Source organism: Rhinolophus sinicus, chromosome 15 (assembly GCF_057876585.1).
Source record: "Rhinolophus sinicus isolate RSI-liver-muscle chromosome 15, RSI-T2T, whole genome shotgun sequence".
NCBI classification, from domain to species: Eukaryota; Metazoa; Chordata; class Mammalia; order Chiroptera; family Rhinolophidae; genus Rhinolophus; species Rhinolophus sinicus.
The window spans coordinates 87,431,315-87,451,537 of record NC_142515.1 but is presented as its reverse complement, the minus strand read 5'-3'; the positions used below and the strand labels follow the sequence as shown (position 1 = coordinate 87,451,537).

General features: G+C 36.4%; 1 protein-coding gene and 1 pseudogene across 1 annotated transcript; one reads left to right on the top strand and one right to left on the bottom strand.

The window, feature by feature from the left end:
- The first annotated feature begins 2,335 nt into the window (after window positions 1-2,335).
- LOC109439423 (olfactory receptor 7A17-like) lies at window positions 2,336-3,310 on the top strand. Its single transcript, XM_019719729.3, has one exon. The coding sequence runs from the start codon at window positions 2,342-2,344 to the stop codon at window positions 3,308-3,310; it is 969 nt and encodes a 322-aa protein (XP_019575288.3). The 5' UTR covers window positions 2,336-2,341.
- Window positions 3,311-9,060: 5,750 nt separating this feature from the next.
- Window positions 9,061-9,603, bottom strand: LOC109439422 (olfactory receptor-like protein OLF4; annotated as a pseudogene).
- Window positions 9,604-20,223: the final 10,620 nt, after the last annotated feature.

Here is a 20,223-nt window from a genome sequence, read left to right as displayed (position 1 = left end):
CAGGACTTCAAAGCATGGCCTGGGGAGGTATTTGTGTGTTGGATGGAGACCAGAACCAGGACCAGAGAGTGCCGTTGGGTTTGTCACCAAAGAGATCAAAACCCAAAGCCCATGAATAACATAGAAAAGATGTCACAGGAAAAGGGAGAAAGGGGCCAGCCTCACCCCAATCATATCATATAAAAGTGAATTGCTCAAATAACAAGAATAGGCACAAGAAAAAAAAAGTCTACTGCTTGATACTAAAAATGTTCAATTTTTTTTATCCTTAATATATTTTGTTTTGTGAGGTGTTGGTTTTTCCCTTTGTTCATATACTTTTAGGTATACAATCTGAAAGGTGTTTGACACCATAAACATATCAGTGCTTTCGTCTTTTGGACAAGTTTATTTTGGGTTTCTTACTGTTTTTCTGGGCCTCAAGGGAATGTCATCAGGGTTGGAGAGCTGCCAGAACCAAGGGAGATTGTTCTTCCTCATAGTCTCTCAGGGACCACTGGCATTTATTGAATCTCTTTTTCCTGATCCTCTTCATTCTTATTCCCCCTGCCCCATTCTCTCTCTCTCCTCTTATTGGACAGATTGTTTTAAATGTTTGCTTAAATACAGAGCAAAAAATGGCCATTTCAACATGGAGCAGTAGTTTATGTGTCCCTGGCAAGCTTAAGAATTGGAATTGCTGGGGAATATTTTTACAGTACACAGGGGAAAGATCACTGATCCGGCCATCAAGGGTTGTAGCCTTGATGTTTCTAGCTGAATCAGTATGGCTGGGGTTGAGACAGACGACTGACGAGAGACATGGAAATAACACAACACAGAAGGCTATGGTATTCTGTGAGTGCACATGTGTGTGTGTGTGTTGGAGAGAGAGAGAGAGAGAGAGAGAGAGAGAGAGAGAGAGAGAGAGAGAGAGAGTTCTGAGTCTGAGCAATCCCCAGATAAGGGAGACTAGGGCTTATATACTCCTGGTGAATCTTGCAATACAGGGGCCAGAACTCAATCAAACAAATATATGAAGGAGGGGATCTATTAGGTTGGTACAAATATAATTGCAGTTTTTGAAATTATTTTTAACCTTTCAAACCACAATTACGTTTGCACCAACCTAATATTTCCATGCATGGGACACCTTTACAATAAGACTAATAAAACGTAAGAGGTAGTGTGGATGAGGAAGACCCTGTGTCTGAGGTTTTAGCAGTAGCAGAGAGGCCACTTCACTCCCCAGCATTCTCTGACACCTTCTTTCATCATCTACCTCATTCTCACTTGAAACACTGGCTTCCTTTTTTGACTTGAACATTTGAAACAAGCATATTCCTCAGGAACTTTGCACTGTCCAGTCCGTCGGCCTGGCACGCACTTCTCCACATAAATTTGCATCTCTCTTCCTCTCTTATGTTAAACAAAATCTTTCAGGGCCAAAAGCTTTTCTAACACAAAGCTAGCCAAAAAAGGACCAGGTCCTGTGCCATAAACCACCAGCAGCAGGGTTAGGTGGAAAAGACAAACATGTCCACTGTCCTGAAGTTGACGGGCTTTTTCATACGTGTTTTTGGGAAGAACGATGTAAGTTGTTTCGAAAGAATTTACGTTGGCTACAGATAAGGGGGGTCGGGAAAGGTGAAGTGGGCGCAGTTCTAGGACAGGTGTACCGTCTGTAAGAAAGAAAGATTTACTACTTTGATTGTTTATAGGCAACAGTGGTGAAAGCTCACATACATGCAGGATGTGGTGGCATCTAGTGGTCACTACAGAAGTTGCTTCAAAGCTCCAACGTTCATTCAGGAATGTGAGCAGTCTTTGCTGGTTGGCCCATAGCTACTAGCTGCTTAACTACTCTTGTCTCTCTCTCACTATCCGATCCCACTCTAATTTAATTTAGGACATCTCAGAATTTTTCCCTTCTCATTTACTAGAGGTCTCTGTTCAAACGTCACTTTTTTTGCCGGCCTTACCTACATACCCATGAAAAATAGAATGCTGCAGTCACTCTCTGCTTTCGACCATCTTTCCTTTTCTCCTACCACCTGTCACCACCAAAAATAATTTGCAATTTTATTATTTGCTTCTGTATTCTTTCTCCATCATTGAATTGTAGGAAATTTCGTTCTTCAGCACCCAATACGCAATGCCTAGACAATGCCTGAAACATGGTCAGCCCTATCTGAGATGCCACAGGGTATCCCACCAAGGGACCATATCCATACACAAAATATTAAAATTAATGTCCGGACTGCAAAGTATAAATTGTACCATTTCAAATATGTTAGTAATGCAAGTTTGTGTGAAAATTAATCATGTTATTTGCATCGATTCTCATAGTCACCTCCACCACATGGAACCAGAGAATCTTACAAGAGTTTCAGAATTTGTTCTCCTGGGACTTTCAGGGGAGCCAGACCTGCAGCCCCTCCTCTTTGGGCTTTTCCTCTCCATGTACCTGATCACTGTGTTAGGAAACCTGCTCATCGTCCTGGCCGTCAGCTCAGACTCCCACCTGCACACGCCCATGTACTTCTTCCTCTCCAACCTGTCCTTTGTGGACATCTGTTTCACCTCCACCACCGTCCCTAAGATGCTGGTGAACATCCAGACGCAGAGCAAAGTCATAACCTATGGAGGCTGCATCACGCAGATATATATTTTCATACTCTTTGCAGGGTTGGATGACTTTCTCCTGACCGTGATGGCCTATGACCGCTTCGTGGCCATCTGTCACCCCCTGCACTACACGGTCATCATGCACCCCCGGCTCTGTGGACAGTTGGTTCTGGTGTCCTGGATCATGTGTATCCTAAATTCCTTATTACAAAGCTTAATGGTGCTGAGACTGTCCTTCTGTGCAGACTTGCAAATCCCCCACTTTTTCTGTGAACTCAACCAGATGATCCAACTTGCCTGTTCTGACACCTTTCTTAACAACATGGTGATGTATTTTGCAGCTGTTCTGCTTGGTGGTGGTCCTTTCGCTGGTATCCTTTACTCATATTCCAAGATCGTTTCCTGCATACGTGCAATGTCGTCGGCTCAGGGGAAGTATAAAGCATTTTCTACCTGTGCATCTCACCTCTCGGTCGTCTCCTTATTTTATTTAACAAGCCTAGGAGTGTACCTCAGCTCTGCTGTGACCCACAATGCACACTCTAGTGCTACAGCCTCGGTCCTGTACACAGTGGTCACACCCATGCTGAACCCCTTCATCTACAGTCTCAGAAATAAAGATATAAAGGGGGCTCTGAAAGCATTGTTTGTGAAGTTAACTACAAACAGACCAATTGTCTTAAGACTGAAGAAGTATCCATGAAAGAAGAAGTCAAAAGCTCAGAGTCAGATATTATGATTATTTTCAGACTGTGGAAGTAAAACTTGCTCTTTCTATTTATTTTCTGAAATTTACATTTCTTTAGCCACATCTTCTCTATTCAACAGTATGTAACTCAGTTAAGCTTTCGGCTCTCTCAGATATTCAACAGCTCTTCCCTTTGTTGTTTTCCTGCTGTCCCAAATTTCTTTTTAACCATGGATCAGAAATATTTGGAAATTCTCATTTATCTAATGCAATGATATAGATTTTTTTAAGAATAATTTTTCTCAAACAGCATGTCATACCAAATAATTTTTCTTTTGTTTTCCTAAGAATATTGTCATAAGTAGTAGTACTTAAATGGAAAAAGAAACAAAAACAAAAAACTACACTTGGTGACCAAGGCAATTTATATAATTTGATAAAACAGGAAAATCTGAGACTACTGTTTTTCACTTTATGTTATACATTACTTTATATATTATTATCTTAACTGCTCTTCCTGATAATGTAGACTATAACATACCAGTGTGTTTTATAGGTGGTCACTGGGTTTATTCTCTTCATTAGAATCCTGTTCTCTTTTAGCTTAGTGGGCATAACGGCACTGGCAAAATGATTATCAAATATATGTCTCCAAGAAGTGTCTTAATTGAGAGATAAATTGTAATAACTAGATTGAAATAATACCACTTTAAAATCACAGATGAATTTCAATATGATGGAACAAAATTTTAAATCACACATCGTATTACTATGTAAAATATTTATTGTTCCTGCTGTACTTCTATTCATTGGAGTAAGGAGGAATGGTGCCCATGTGTAAGGGAATTTATACATATGGTTGAAGATTGGCTGGTGTTTTTCTATATTTCATTGAATTATCTTTATGCTTCTGCTTGAAAACTTTCAGGGCTACATATAATATGACTCTTTTCATTATTGTGAAACTGTAGATTCCCTTTTCTAAATTTTCCATAAGCACAGAAGGGATGGTGAATGGTCATTCTGTATCTCCATCGTGCTCAGGATTCTGTCCATCTTTTATGATCAAAGAATGACCCGAGAGAGCTTTCATTCTTGTTCAGTCATGAGAGTCAGAGTCAGCAGCTTTCCTACACATACACACGTGTCCTTTCAACCTCTCCTGGTTACCTGGCAATGAAACCCAAAGAGTTTTTAAATACAGTTGTCTGAAATAAACTGAAATAACACAGCAACCATGAATGCTGTCTTCAAAAATGAGGAAAAAAGGCCAACAATAATCAGTAGCAGATTGTGATAATTGTCTTCACTTCTGTTCACTTTGATTGTTGTATTAGTTAGCTTTTGCTGCATAACAAGACATCCTAAAAGCAAATTGTTTAATATAATGCCTTTGTTACCAAATGAGATTCTATGGCAGGGAGTTGTTCTGAGCTCTTCTGGTCTCCTTTTGGGTCTCTAGTCAGCTCTGGGTCTCTACATGTGTTCCTAAGGCTCATTCATGATGTTGTATGTAGCCATGGAGCTCTTCTCCCTTGAATATATATATGGTTAGTTTATTCTATTTCTATACCTGGTTTTATCTTCTATTTTTTAAAAAAAAGAAAGAGTATCAAATGTGAATTGCTTTAATTCACTTCTACTCTTCCTATATTCATATATCACACTTTGCTTATTCCCCAGTGTGAATCAGCTACCTGTGCCCTGTATCCTAGTGTGATGGATGCCCTGTCAGTTTTATTTCCTGCTAAGTAATCAATTGGAGTATAATGACGTAATATGAATGGTATATAGTTGAAATGTACAATTTGGTGAATAAAAAACCATATCAAAATTACAGTCCATACCTCATGTTTCGTTTTGTATATAAGTCAAGAAAGTGCACAGTAAATTTAATGGCCTTTTAATGTAATTGTTAAACATTCATTATACCCCAGCCTCTATTTCCTTATTTCGGAAGGTAATGTGGAATAGTCAAAAGAAATTCAGATGAATGTTGCAAGAAAGAAGTTAAATGTGTGGGACATCTTTTGTTGAGTCCAAAGAACATGTTCAAAGGTGAAGTTGTGTGTATGTGTATGTGTGTGTTTATTGTATACATTTTCATGTCAAATAAACATACACACATATATCTGTACACAAACTGATTTATCATTTCATATTTTATGTTGAAAGGAAACTTTAGAGAACATTGTACAGGATAAACCTGAAAAGAATGAATGTTTGAATTAACATGAAATTAAAAGATGTAGAAATTTAGACACAAAGATTTAAAGTATGAAAAGAATAACTTAAATGGTGAATTACTTTTCCTATCTTAATACCTCAAAGGCATCAAAATCAGAAGAACATTTACCTTAATACAGTAAGACATTCTCTACCTGTTGCGTCCAGCAAGACAAGAGCAGTGAGAGAACGAGAAGGGGCAGCGAAGGGTTAAGACAGGAACTAAAGTCAAGAGATTTATGCAATAGGTTACCAAGGCTCTCAAAGGACTGAGAGCCCCGAATCAGGCCACCTTGTGGCTTTTATTGATGTTCACACAAGGAAGTAACATTGTTTTCTCCACGGTCTGTGAATTTCACACATTACTTATACTAGGAAAATGATTCAAACTAATCACCCTTGCCTGCAAGCAGCGGAACCCTAAGTCTCAGGATGTCTGTACCTCCCCAAGGGACAAAACCTTTTTTTTTAATTAAATTTATTGGGGTGACAATTGTTAGTAAAATTACATAGATTTCAGGTGTACAATTCTGTATTACATCATCTATAAATCCCATTGTGCGTTCATCACCCAGAGTCAGTTCTCCTTCCATCACCATATATTTGATCCCCCTTACCTTCATCTCCCACCCCCCACCCCCCACCCCTCTTACCCTCTGGTAACCACTAAACTATTGTCTGTGTCTATGAGTTTCTGTTTCTCATTTGTGACAAAACCTTTATGCTGAAACTTACTGATATGAATAGATGGAGAACTGATGTTATCACATCATTGAATCTCTTCCCAAGCAGGTTGTGGGAAGGAATGTAGCCGCAGAGGCTCTCCATAGCCGGGGGAAGGTGGGGTTCTGTGCCCACCTCTATCAACCCCGTGAGTTCTCCAGAGGGCCCCTATGTGACTGTGCCTGTCTCAGGTTGTTCCTTCCTTGAGGAATCTTACCCGTCATTGACTAACCAGCCGTCCTTTGGGTCCAAACAGGGAGACACAGTTGTAAGCACAAAGGTGAAGCTAAGTCCCTGAAAGGATCCGTCTCACAGACTCTCCTTTCTTTAGGGGCAGGTACGAGGAGACAGATGGGTAGGCTGCTTCGTGGCAACATCTACCAGCCAAAGAGGTTGAATTTCTTCAAACTGATGATAAATTTATTCTGCTTAAGGTGTGCTTGCAGCACAAAATGTCTTTACCCAGGGGAGGCTAAATGAATGAATCAAGGCATTTATCTAAGTTTCCTGAATAAATTTTTGTTGGATAAATGGTACTAGACTTATCGGGAAGATAATATCACAAGTAAATGTCTAACCACTATGCTCTAGCCCTGAAACTAATATAATACTGAATGTCAACTGTAATTTAAAAATAAAAAATTTTAGTTTTATTCAATTTGTAATGCTAATGTAAAATTGCCACACTAGTGATTTAGACAAACACATATATGCTCTTATAATTCCTGAGGTCCGAAACAGAAAATGGATCTCATTAGGCTAAAATCAAGATGTTTACAGGGCTGTATTTCTTCTGCAGGCCACAAGGAAGAATCTATTTACTTTCCTATTCTAAGCATAGATTATAGTGCAAAAAAAACCAAACATATTTCTTATAAATACAGTGGTTACCAGAGGGTGAGGGAGGGAGGGAGGTGGTAAAAAGGGGTAAAGGAGTCAAATATGTGGTGATGGAAGGAGAACTGACTCTGGGTGGTGAGCACACCATGTGATATATAGACGATGTATCACAGAATTATACACTTGAAACCTATGTAATTTGACTAACCGTTGTCACTCCTATAAATGTAATTTTTAAAAAAACAATTATATCATAGTGAAGGATTAACTGACAGCTCTTAACTTGTGATAAGTATTAAATTCCAAATTGTTTTTACATATGTGTCATGAAGCCCAGTGTGTAGACTGAAGGTTCATATCAAAGGAATGTCGTTCTCCCCTTTGTTGAAGAGAAAAATAGCAATTTTCTGTAGATATCAGGGGCTGTATCTCCACCACAAGTTAATATTTTGGAGATTCGCGTTTTCTAATCCAGACTGGCTCCTCAGTTTTAAATTTAGAAAAACTTTTAGGTCAGGTTTGGGATAAGGTGCTGGGAGATTGGTCCTCTGGGAGCCAGCAGATTTGATGAGGAAGAACTATCATAATAAAAACAGGATTCACTTGACTTCTAAGCTGGTCTTTTGGACACATAGAATTTCCAGGGAAACTGTCCCTTCTGTCCAGACCTACAGGGAAATCATGTGCATAGAAGATGGAGTAACAAGATTGAAATGTACCTAATGAGCAGCATAGGGAGCTGTAAATATCTCCTCACCCCAGTCTCAGCAGGTGTGACGTTAGGCTCTATGGGACCAGGTTGTGGCTTATGGAGTCCTAACTTTGTCTAGGAGACGAATGCTTGACTCCTTGCTATTGTCTTGTGTGGAGAAAGGGCTTCAGACAACATCATCAACCATCACCTGGAGACTCTCACCTCAGAGTTCCCAATCAGGTGAGTCTGAGAGTCCAGTAGGTATTGCAGGAAAGGATCAGAGAGAATCAAAGCCAAGCACATTTACCGGAGGTCACTTGACAGCCACCAGCCTAACCCAGAGCCTAGAGATCTCCGTGATTGTTTGCTTGCCTGGATAATGAATTAATTATTTATTTACGATGCTAAAAAGAGGAACTGAATGATGATCTCAGAAACACCCTAGTAATTGTTGATGATTAACTGATGGAGGTCTGTTAGAGATGGCAACAGGAGGCATAAAGTATTTCAAGTAAAAGTAGAACATATCCAATGAGTTTTGCAATTAAACGGAGGAGGAAATCGAGCATTAGGAGTGGAGGGATGCCCAGGGAAATGAGGGCAGTTCATTTTTATTTTTATAATGGTGTATCTTCAACCTTGTTTCCATATTGATGAGAAAGATCCAGATCCAATATATTGCTTGCAAATATTACATTACAACAGTACCTCATGAGACATGCATTTCATAGTATCTTCTTTTACTCTGGGTATTCACATGAAAAAGAAGTTATTTATTTATTTATTTATTTATTTATTTATTTATTTATTTATTTATTTTTAATTGAAGTTTATTGGGGTGACAATTGTTAGTAAAGTTACATAGGTTTCAGGTATACGATTCTGTCATACATCACCTATATATCACATTGTGTGTTCACCACCCAGAGTCAGTTCTCCTTCCATCACCATATATTTGATCCCTTTCACCCGCATCTACCATGCCCCTCTCCCCTTACCCTCTGGTAACCACTAAACTATTGTCTGTGTCTATGAGTTTCTGTTTCATTTGTTTGGTGGGATTGCAGGTTGGTGCAGCCACTATGGAAAACAGTATGGATGTTCCTTGAAAACTTAAAAATAGAACTAGCTTATGACCCAGCAATTCCACTCCTGGGTATTTATCCAAAGAAACCCAAAACACTAATTCAAAAAAATATATGCACCCCTATGTTTATTGCAGTGTTATTCACAATAGCCAATACAAGGAAACAACCAAAATGCCCATCGGTAGACGACTCGATTAAGAAACTGTGGTACAGAAAAAGTGAGGAATTTCCATAGCTGTGCAAAAAGACAGTCGCAAAATCATTAAACCCTGTAATAAAGACTCCAGAACACTCAATAACCAGGATGCCAGAAGCAAAATGCCACAGTGCTTGGGATGACCATGTAGTGCAGTGGGTAACAGATGGCCACAAACCAGACATAGGTCATTCCTGTCAAGAGCAAATTGTCTAATCCTCCAAAAGTTATGTGAAAATACATCTGCATAATGCAGTCTTCATAGGTTATGACTTTGCTCTGTGTCTGGATGTTCACCAGCATCTTAGGGATGGTGGTGGAGGTGAAACAGATGTCCACAAAGGACAGGTTGGAGAGGAAGAAGTACATGGGCGTGTGCAGGTGGGAGTCTGTGTTGACACCAGGAGGATGAGCAAGTTCCCCAGCACAGTGACCAGGTACATGGAGAGGAACAAACAAAAGACCAGTGGCTGCAGCTCTGCCTCTTCTGAAATCCCAGAAGGATAAATTCTGAAACACAAGTTTGATTTCTTTGTTCCATACAACTGATGAAACTGCTGGAATAGAGACAAGAGCATCACACATTTAGCCTCAAGCAGTGGTCATGAAATTAAGAGGTATGAGGTGATTTGTGTTTTAAAAGCATTTAATTTATTAATTCTTATGCATTTCTTTTCGGATCTAATGCCTAGCACATATGCCTGTAAATTGTACACATCAAAATGGTAATCATGATAAATTTTATATTATATATATTTTACCATGATAAAAAATTAATGATCTAACAGTAATTTCTCCCAAGTAGTTAAGGAAGATATTGTATCAATTCCTGAAAATCTCTTCCAGAAAATAGAGGCAGAGGAAACATTTCCTAACTCATTCTATGAGAAAAAAACAGAAATTAAAAGAAAGGAAAACTAAAGAATAATAGTTCTCATGAATGTAAATGTAAAGTCTCTAACAAAATATTGACAGATTGAATTCAACAATGGAAAAGAAAATTATACATCATGACCACGGAGGATTTATTCCAGAAATGCAAGGCTATTTCTGCATTCCAAAATCAAATCAGTGTAATCCACCACATCACAAGCTAAAGAAGAAAATTTATATGATCTTGTTAATTGGGCAGAAAAGTGCACTTAAGAAAACCAAACAATACGTGATACAAACACTTAGCAAAGTAAAAATAGAAGGGAACCTCCTCAATTTGATAAAGAACACCTACAAATGTCCTATACATAACCTCATATTAAACAGTGAGAAACTGGTCACTTTATTCCTAAGACTAGGAACAAGACAAAAATATCTTCTCTCACCACTCCTATTCTGCAACGTACTGGAAATTTTAGCTAGTACAATAAGACCAAAAAAAAGAAAGGAAATAAAATGAACACAGATTCAGAAAGAAGAAATAAAATTGTCTATGTTCCCAGATGACATGAATATCTATATAGAGAATCCTAAATATCCAACCAAATAAATCCTGGAAGCAAGTATAGCAAGGTTTCAGGCTACAACTAAACATACCAAAATCAGTTCCTTCCTTTAAGCTGACAATAACTAACTGGGGTAAGAAATGTAGAAAAAAAAATCTTATTTAAAATAACACCCCCAAAATATACATAAGGAGAAATTTAACAAAATACATCTAGAAAACTCCAAAACTCTGAGGAAAGAAGTAAAAAAGGAGCTAAACAAATAAACATCCTATGTTGATAGGAAGACTCAATACTGTTAAAATGTCAATTCTTTCAAACTTGATCTATATATTTAAAGCAATCCCAGTGAAAATCACAGAAAACAGCTTTTATATATTGACAAACTGATTCTAAAGTGTATATGGAAAAGCAAAAGATCTAGAGTAGGCAATAAAATACTGAAAGAAGAACAAAATTGAGAATTCACCCTGTCCTATTTTAAGATGCACTATAAAGTTACAGTAATCAAGACAGCACTGTACCAATGAAAGAATAGACATATAGTTCAACGGAACAGAAAAGAGAGTCCAAGATGGATCCACAAATATACAATAAATTGATCATTGACAAAGGACCAAAGACAATTCAATGGAGAAATGATAGTCTTTAAAAAAAAAAAAAAATAGTATGGGACAATTGGATATTTACATATAAAAATGAACAAAAATTAAAAAGACACAGACATTACACCTTTCACAGAAATTAAATTAAGTGAATCATAGACCTAAATATAAACTTCAAGCTATAAAACTTCTAGGAAAAAACATAGTAGAAAAACTAGGTGACTATGAGTTCAGAGATATGTTTTTAGAATCAACACCAAAATCGTGATCCAAATAAAAATTTGATAAGATGGAGTTTATTAAATTCAAAAATTCTGCTCTATGTAAGACAATATTGGGAGACTCAAAAAGCAAATCACATTTTAACTATGTTGATTATTCCAATACATGAACATGGAATATCTTTCCATTTCTTTGTGTCTTCTTCAATTTATTTTAATAATGTCTTATAGTTTTCAGTGTATAGGTCCTTCACGTCCTTTGTTAAGTTTAGTCCTAGATATTTTATCCTTTTTGTTGCAATTGCAAAAGCAATTTTTTGAAATTTCTTTTTCTGAAATTTCATTGTTAGTATGTAGGAACACAATGGATTTTTGTACATTGATTTTTGTATCTTGCAACTTTACTATATTTGTTCATTGTTTCTAATAGTTTTTTGGTGGCATCTTTAGGGTTTTCTATATAACAAATCATGTCATCTGCAAAAAGTGACAATTTGACTTCTTCATTCTCAATTTGGATGCCTTTTATTTCTTTCTGATGTATGTTTGCTCTGGATAAGACTTCCAATATTGTGTTGAATAACAGTGATAAGAGGGGGCATTTCTGTCTTATTCCTGATATTAAAGGAAAAGCTTTTAGTTTTTCACCATTAAGTATGATATTAGCTGAGGGTTTGTCATATATGGCCTTTATTATGTTGAGGTATAGAAGTATACCTCATTTTATTAAGTGTTTTAATCATAAATGGATGTTGTATCTTGTCAAATGATTTTTCTGCACTTATTGATATGATCATATCATTTTTATCCTTCGTTTTGTTTATGTGGTGTATCACATTGGTTGATTTGCTTATGTTGAACCTTCTTTGTGCTCCTGGCATGAACCCCCATTTGATTGTGAGGTATAATCTTTTTAATGTATTGTTGCATTCAATTTGCTAGTATTTTGTTTAGGATTTTTGCATCTGTATTTATCAGAGATATTGGTCTGTACTTTTCTTTATTTGTGTTATCTCTATCAAGTTTTGGTAATGAAACCTACATAATTTTACTAGCCAATGTCAACCCAATTTAATTTTTTTTAAATGCAAATTACAGCCTGGCAGACAATATTTTCAAAACACATATATGGTAAAGAACTTGTATCACAATATAGGAAAAACTTTTAAAACACAACAACAGGAAACACAATTCTATCAAAAATGAGCAAAGCATCTAAACAAACACCTTACTGCAGATAGAAAATAAGCATAATGAACGATGATCATCATAATACATCATTAGGGAATTTCAAAGTAAAACCACAATGAGATATTTCTTCACATCTATTAGAAATGCTGAATCAAAAAAAACCAAAAAACTGATGATACTAATTACTCGTGAAAATGTGCAGCAACACAAATGCTCATTCATTGCTGGTGGGAATGCAAACTGGCACAGCCATATTAGAAGACAGTTTGGCAGTTTCACACAAAGCTAAAGATACTCCTACCATACAATCCAGCAATTACATTCTTAGGTATTTACTCACCTGACTTGAAAATTTATAGTCACACACACACACACACACACACACACACACACCACACACATACACAAATGCAAATGTTTATAATAGCTTTATTCATAATCTCCAAACACTGGAAGAAACCAAGATGTCCTTAAATAAGTAAATAGAGAAAACAAAACACACAAAAAAACAAACAAACAAACAAATTGTGGTACATCTATAAAATGGACTTCTATTCAGAGATAAAAATAAATAAACTATCAAGCCACAAAAACGCATGGATGAATCTTTAAAAGCTTGTATCTAAATTGTGTAAGCCAGTCTGAAAAAGCTACATAGTGTATATGCCAATTGGATGTCATTCCAGAAAAGGTAAATGCATAGAGACAATAAAAACATTAATGGTAGCCATGGAGAGGGACAGTTGAATAGAAGAAATGGGAATGTTTGAGTGTAGCGAAATTATTCTATATGATGTTGTAAATGTGGATACATGACATTAGGCATTTGTCAAAACACATTGAATTTTACAGCATAGAGAGTGAAAAAAAAATGTATGTAAACAAAAAAAATCATTTAGGCAGTTGAGAGAATCCCTAATGGAATGCAGAATGTGAAAAACAATCTAACTATAAAACAAATCTATGAAACAACCTTGATGAAAGAGGTAGGGGAAAAGATGGAATGGATAGGGTTTGCAAAACTAAAGGCAAAAGAAACTGTGTAGAAGCGCTATACTACAGTTGATAAAGCTGCATCTTAAGAGTATTGTTTACCCCTTACATAAAACCTGCACTTACCCTCCACTAATTTCAGAATTAAATTTCAATCTTGTAATCAAAATATAAGGGTTTTTGTTAATCTCAATGTTGCCTACCTGGCTAAGCTCATGCATTGGATAGTTGGTCAGATATTAAGAAATATTTGCAATTTCATAAACATACCTACCATAAAGTACATTTCCTCCTCTGCTGTCTCATCCTGGAGTGCTCATACCCCTTGTCTGCTCCAAGAACTTCAATCCCTCTTTCAAGACTCAGTCCAATTGTAAGCTTGTCTGTGAAGACTTCGTTAACCTCCCATTGAAGAGGCAACTTTTCTGGATCCTCTTCACCAGATTTCAACTTCACCTCAGGATATTGCATTTTTAAAATTTTTACAGCTCCTGCTGTGTTTACAGAGTGAGTACCTTTAGAGAATAAATAATCTTTTACTCATTTATTTATTCCCAAAATAAAATGTAGTGTCTGCAATACATTAATTGCTGAAAAAGGTTTGTTAAATGACTAAAAGCACAAATAGTTGAATGAGAAGAACAGATACTCCCAACAATGGGGAAGTAAAGACAAATAGAAAAATAAAGAAAAGAGCAATTGAGGAATGGAGAACCAAATCTTTGATTAAGTGCCAAAACCAAAGGAAACATGAGAGAAAGAAGATGTTTTAGTGTCTCTAGAATTTCCCTCCAGAATCTGGGTCTTTAAATTAGCAGAAGTTGGCATTAAACTCTCCTTAACATATTACCCTGTTGATGAGCCCAAAGTAACTACCAATAAAAGGGATCCTTCACTTTGTGCCACATTCTCCCCACCCTTGAAGATGCAATGGATCATTCATATGTTATCAGGGAACAGTCTTAGATCACTGATCCAGTTTCTACCATGGATGATTGATTATGTTAGGAGTTATTCTCCCCAAAAGAGAAAGGAGTTAACCCCACTTGTGAAGTCTCTGGAAGACGCAGTTTTGTCTTCTTATCGTCTGAGATTAGGAGAGTAGACTTTAGCGGGCATAGCAGAAGCATTCACAGTTTCTGTGGCTTTAGGGGTTGAATTTTCATGAGTCTCATTAATAAAATATTCTTCTGTCTCTCCTCCCCTTAAGAGACTTAGTTCTCTGGAGCAAGGAGAGAAAAAACAGAATGCAAATGTGTCCCAATTTTGGTGTTGGAAAACAGCTTCGGCATTTCATGACTTGTTGGGGTTATCACTTTGTGAGTTAAGTAAATGTCTGATCACATGTTGTTTTGTACACCTGAAACTGAAAAACAAAAAGATCATCTTTCTATTTTCTATTCCATTAAATTTCTTTATCTGAAGAGGAAGTCATCTCTATGTAGGTGCTCTCATTATTATGTCAGTACCTCATAATTGTTGTCCAGTCCTTGATTTGGAAGAGAGAGTCTGAATATCCAAACATTTTTTTTCTCCAATCTGCATTCTCTAGTATAGTCTCAAAATCATGGAAGCTCCTGCTTGCAATAACACTTTTCCTTTTCTCCTGCTTCTCCTCTGTCCTTCATTGTAGGCAATATCTGTTTAATATCACTTAACCATTTGCTTTTTCAGGCATTTTGCAAATGTTTATGCAGCAATTGCTATACAGTAGGCACCAAACTATGTCCTTGTGATGAAGAAAAGTGTAAGAAATTGTTCCTTCTTTTAAGGAGCTCACAGTCTAAACAGGGAAAAAGACATAAAAAATGAATGCAATGATATGAGGTGGCACTTACCTCTGGTGAAGAGGATACAAATGTGGTCAGCTCTTCCAGTGGAGATAAGTGAAGCCTGTGCTACAAGCTGTGCTCAAGATATTTTAAATAATTCATACTATCTGACCACCAATCAGGGGTAAAAGATGAAAACTGAAATATGATCCTGGGCAGGTAGACAGCATTTTAATAACAGAGATGCTTATATTTTGGCTACAGGATTGATACTTATTAGTAAAAATAGTAGAGAGCCAGTGCAGTTTTCATGACAGGGAATGTCCAGGATTAAGATAACCACATGGAAAGGTCATCTAACAAGAGTCATGTTAGACACAGACTCTTACTACTGTGAAAGCCCAGTTTAAATGAGGACTACTGAAAGGGCACAGGGTAAGTATAAATGAAAAGATGGGGAATGATTAGGTACTTATTAGGGGCAAAAAAATAATAAAATATTATTTTAATTTTTTTTATTAAAGAGAATCATAGGGCCAGTTGCTTACTAGAAACACCACACACACATACACACACACACACAAGAAAAAAAAACTGTCTAAAAACATATTCAGAATCAACTTTATTGGAACCCTGGAAGATACTCAAGGGTTTACGGAAACCAAGAAAATGATTAACCGGGAAAAAGGTGAATTAAACATGAAAGGAGAGCATTACAGCAATCTGTTACTCTTCTCCCATCATCCATCCTGGTGCTGTGGAGTTCATGAAGATGGCTGCCCACATTCCCAGTGTGACTTCCCAATTTTAGAGACAAAACAATGAAATCATTTTCCCAAGGAAATGTGTTTGTGATTTGATCTCTCTGGCAGTTGTATGAAGGAGTGATGTAACAGGTTTACCTGTATTGTGTGTACCTTGGAACTCTCTCAGGGAGAAGTGGCTATACTGAGGATATTCCTGAAAACTCGGAAGGCTAATCAATAAGGTGCTGCAGTTGAGGGAAGAAGATTACAGTTGAAGCAAACAATTGACACAATGAAAGTCTAGCAGGAAAAGCTGAAGTGAGAGTTTGTGGAATAAGGTCTTTGAAAGTCTCCCACATACCAAGGTATATAAAAAAAAATCCATACACATGCCCCAGACAAGACTGGTTCTCAGAAAAAATATCTAAGGAGACCATAATCTTTCATCTCTTGTTGACTTGAGGCCTGCACAAACAGAAAGTGAAGTCAAAGACAGAATTATAACCATCTGGCTAAACGTTAGAGAAATACACCAACACAGAGCCAATTCCCAAATACCTGGAGTTTCTTTCCTGTTGTTTGTCATTGTTTGTTTGATTGATTTTTGTTTGTTTGATTTTTTGGTGGGGAAAGAGGGATCCAGTAATTTAAGAAAATATCTATGGAACCAGTAGGTGACCACTAGCTAAAGGAACACTTCAGAGACTACACACAACAAAGAATGCACTTTAAAAAAAAAAAAAAGTTTAGAAAATCCATTAAGCAAACAACTGCAACTGACAACAAGAAAAGAAATCCTGGGGAAGGGACAAATATAATTTTCAGTGTTATCACATTATAATTTTGAAATACTCAATTTTCAACAAAAAACAGATATGCAAATCAATGGAATAGAAGGGAGCCCAAAAATAATCCCTCACATGTATGATTGAAAGATATTTTTACAAGCAGGCCAAGACAATTCAATAGCAAAAGTACACCCTTCTCAATAAATTATGATGGGAAATTTGGATATCTCCACATGCAGAACAGAACAAAGCTCCAGAAAAGAGAACTAAACAAAATGAATTCAAGCAATCTACCAGATGCAGTGTTCAAAACACTGGATATACGGATGTTCAATGAGCTTAAGGAAAGAGTAGATGAACTCAATGAAAACTTTAACTAAGAGACAGGAAACAAAAATGGAGATAGAAAACATAAAAAGGAACCAGTCAGGAATAAAAAATAACAATAAGTGTAACGCAGAATACATAAGAGGGAATCAACAGTAGATTAGATGAAACAAAGGATCAAATCACTGATTTGGAAGATAACGTAGCAGAAAATACCCAAACAGAACAGCAAAAAGAATCCAAAAAAATGAGGATTGTTTAAAGGGCCTCTGGGACAACATCAAGCATACAAATATTTGCATCATAGGGTTACCAGAAGGAGAAGAGAGAGAGCAAGGAATTGAAAACTTATTTGAAGAAATAATGATGGAAAACTTCTCTAACCTGAAGAAGGAAATAGACATACAAATCCAGGAAGCACAGAGACTCCCAAACAAGATGAACCCAAAAAGCCCACACCGATCCACATCATAATTAAAATTCCAGAGGTCAAAGACAAAGAGAGAATCTGAAATGCAGCAAGAGAAAAGGAAGTTACCTACAAGGGAGCTTCCATAAGACTGTCAGCTGATTTTTCAACAGAAACTTTGCAGGCCAGATGGAATTGGCAGGAAATATTCAAAGTGACGAAAAGCAAGGACCTACAAACAAGATTACTCTACCCCTCAAAGCTATCATTTAGAATAGAAGGAGAAATAAAGGGCTTTCCAGACAAGAAAAAACTATAGAAGTTTATCACCACCAAACCAGTATTACAAGAAATGTTAAAGGGACTTCTTGAAGATGAAGAAAAAGAGGAGGGGGGTTCACACAGTGTGAGGGGTATAAATGATAAACATCTAAGTTTTGCTTTGTCTTGTGCACCTGAAACTAATTTTAAAAAAAAAGTGGGGGGAAAAAAAAAGAAGACAAAGAAGGAGAAGAAGAAGAAGATGATGATGATGATGATAATCTCAGACTCTCAGGATAATCTCATGATAATCTCAGGAAAAGAAGAAGAAGGAGAAGAAGAGGAGGAGGAGGAGAAAAGATAAAAATATGAAAAACAAAATGGCAATAACTACATATCTATCAATAATTACTTTAAATGTAAATAGATTAAATAGTCCAATAAAAAGACATAGGGTGGCTGAATGGGTAAGAAAACAAGACCCTTACATATGCTAGCTACAAGAGACCCACTTCAGATTAAAGGGCACACAAAGGAGATGGAAAAAGATATTTCATGCAAATGGAAACAAACAAAAAGTTGGGGTAGCAATACTTATATTAAACAAGATAGACTTTAAAACAAAGGCTATAACAGGAGACAAAGAAGAACCCAGCAATTCCACTTCTGGGTATTTATCCAGAGAAACCCAAAAAACTAATTCAAAAGGACATATGCATCTATATGTTCATTGCAGCATTATTTACAATGGCCCAGATATGGAAACAACCTCAGCATTCATCTATATATGAATGGATAAAGAAGTGGTACATATATACAATGATACACAAGTATTACTCAGCATAAAAAGAATGAAACCTTTCCATTTGCAACAACATCGATGGACCTAGAGGGTAGTAAGCTAAGTGAAATAAGTCAGACGGAGAAAGACAAATACCATATGATTTCACTTATATATGGAATCTAAAAAACAAAATAAACAAACAAACAAAACAGAAACAAACTCATAGATACAGAGAACATTTAATGACTGCCAGATTGGAGGAGAGTTAACAGGATGGTGAAAAAGGGGAAGGGATTAAGATATGCAAATGTCCTGGTATAAAAACAGTCATGGGGATATAAAGTACAACACAGGGGATAAACCGAATAATATTTTAATAACTATGTATGGTGTCCAATGTGCACTAGACTTATTAGGGTGAACACTTTATAAGTTATATAAATGTCCAATCATTATGTTGTACACCTGAAACTAATATGATATTGTATGTCAACTGTAATTGTAAAATAAAAAATTATTTTAAAAATAAATAAAAAACTGAAACATAAAATAAGTGTTGGCAAGATTGTGATAAAATTAGAACCCTGGAGTTTTGCTGATGAGAATGGAAAATGACACAGTTGCTATAGGAAATAGTGCAACAATTCCTAAAAAACTTAAAATAGAGTTATCATATGATCCAGTAGTTTCACTTCTAGTTACATGCCCCAAAGAATTGAAAGCAGTGAGAGAAACAGATATCTGTACACCGATTTTCATAACAGCATTATTTACAATAGTCAAAATGTGGAAACAACCCAAATGTCCATCAACAAATGCATGGACAAACAAGATGCAGTGAGTATATACAGTGGAATATTATTCAGCCTTTAAAAGGAATGTAATTCTGACACATGCTACAACATGGATGAAACTTGCAAATATTAATGCTAAGTAAAATAAGCCAGATACAAAAGGAGAAATATTATACAATTGACATTTATATGAGGTACCTAGAGTACTCAGATTCATAGACGCAGAAGGTGGTTTCCAGGCTCTGCGGGAAAAGGGGATGGAGAGTTAGTGTTTAATGAGTACAAAGTTTTAGTTTGGGATGACAAAAAAGTTCTGGAGATGGATAGAGGTGATGATTGTATAACAGTGAGAAAGTACTTAATGCCAAAGAATTGTACACTTCAAAATGTTTTATTTTTATTTATTTTTGAGGTATGTTTTATTAAATTTATTAGGGTGATATTCTTTAGTAAATTATATGGGTTTCAAGTGTACATTTCTATAATACATCATCTTTATATTGCATTGTGTGTTCACCACCCAGGGTCAGTTCTCCTTCCATCACCATGTATTTGACCCCCTTTTCCCTCTTCTACAATCCCCGCTCCCCCCTTACTCTCTGGTAACCACTAAATTGTTGTCTGTATCTATGATTTTTTTCGTTTGCTTGTCTTGTTCATTTGTTGCTCTCAGTTTTATATCCCACATATGAGTGAAGTCATATGGTTCTTGACTTTTTCTGTCTGACTTATTTCACTTAGCATGATAATCTCAGGATCCATCCATATTGTCAAAATAGCAGTATTTCATCTTTTCTTATGGCTGAGCAATATTCCATTGCATATGTGTAC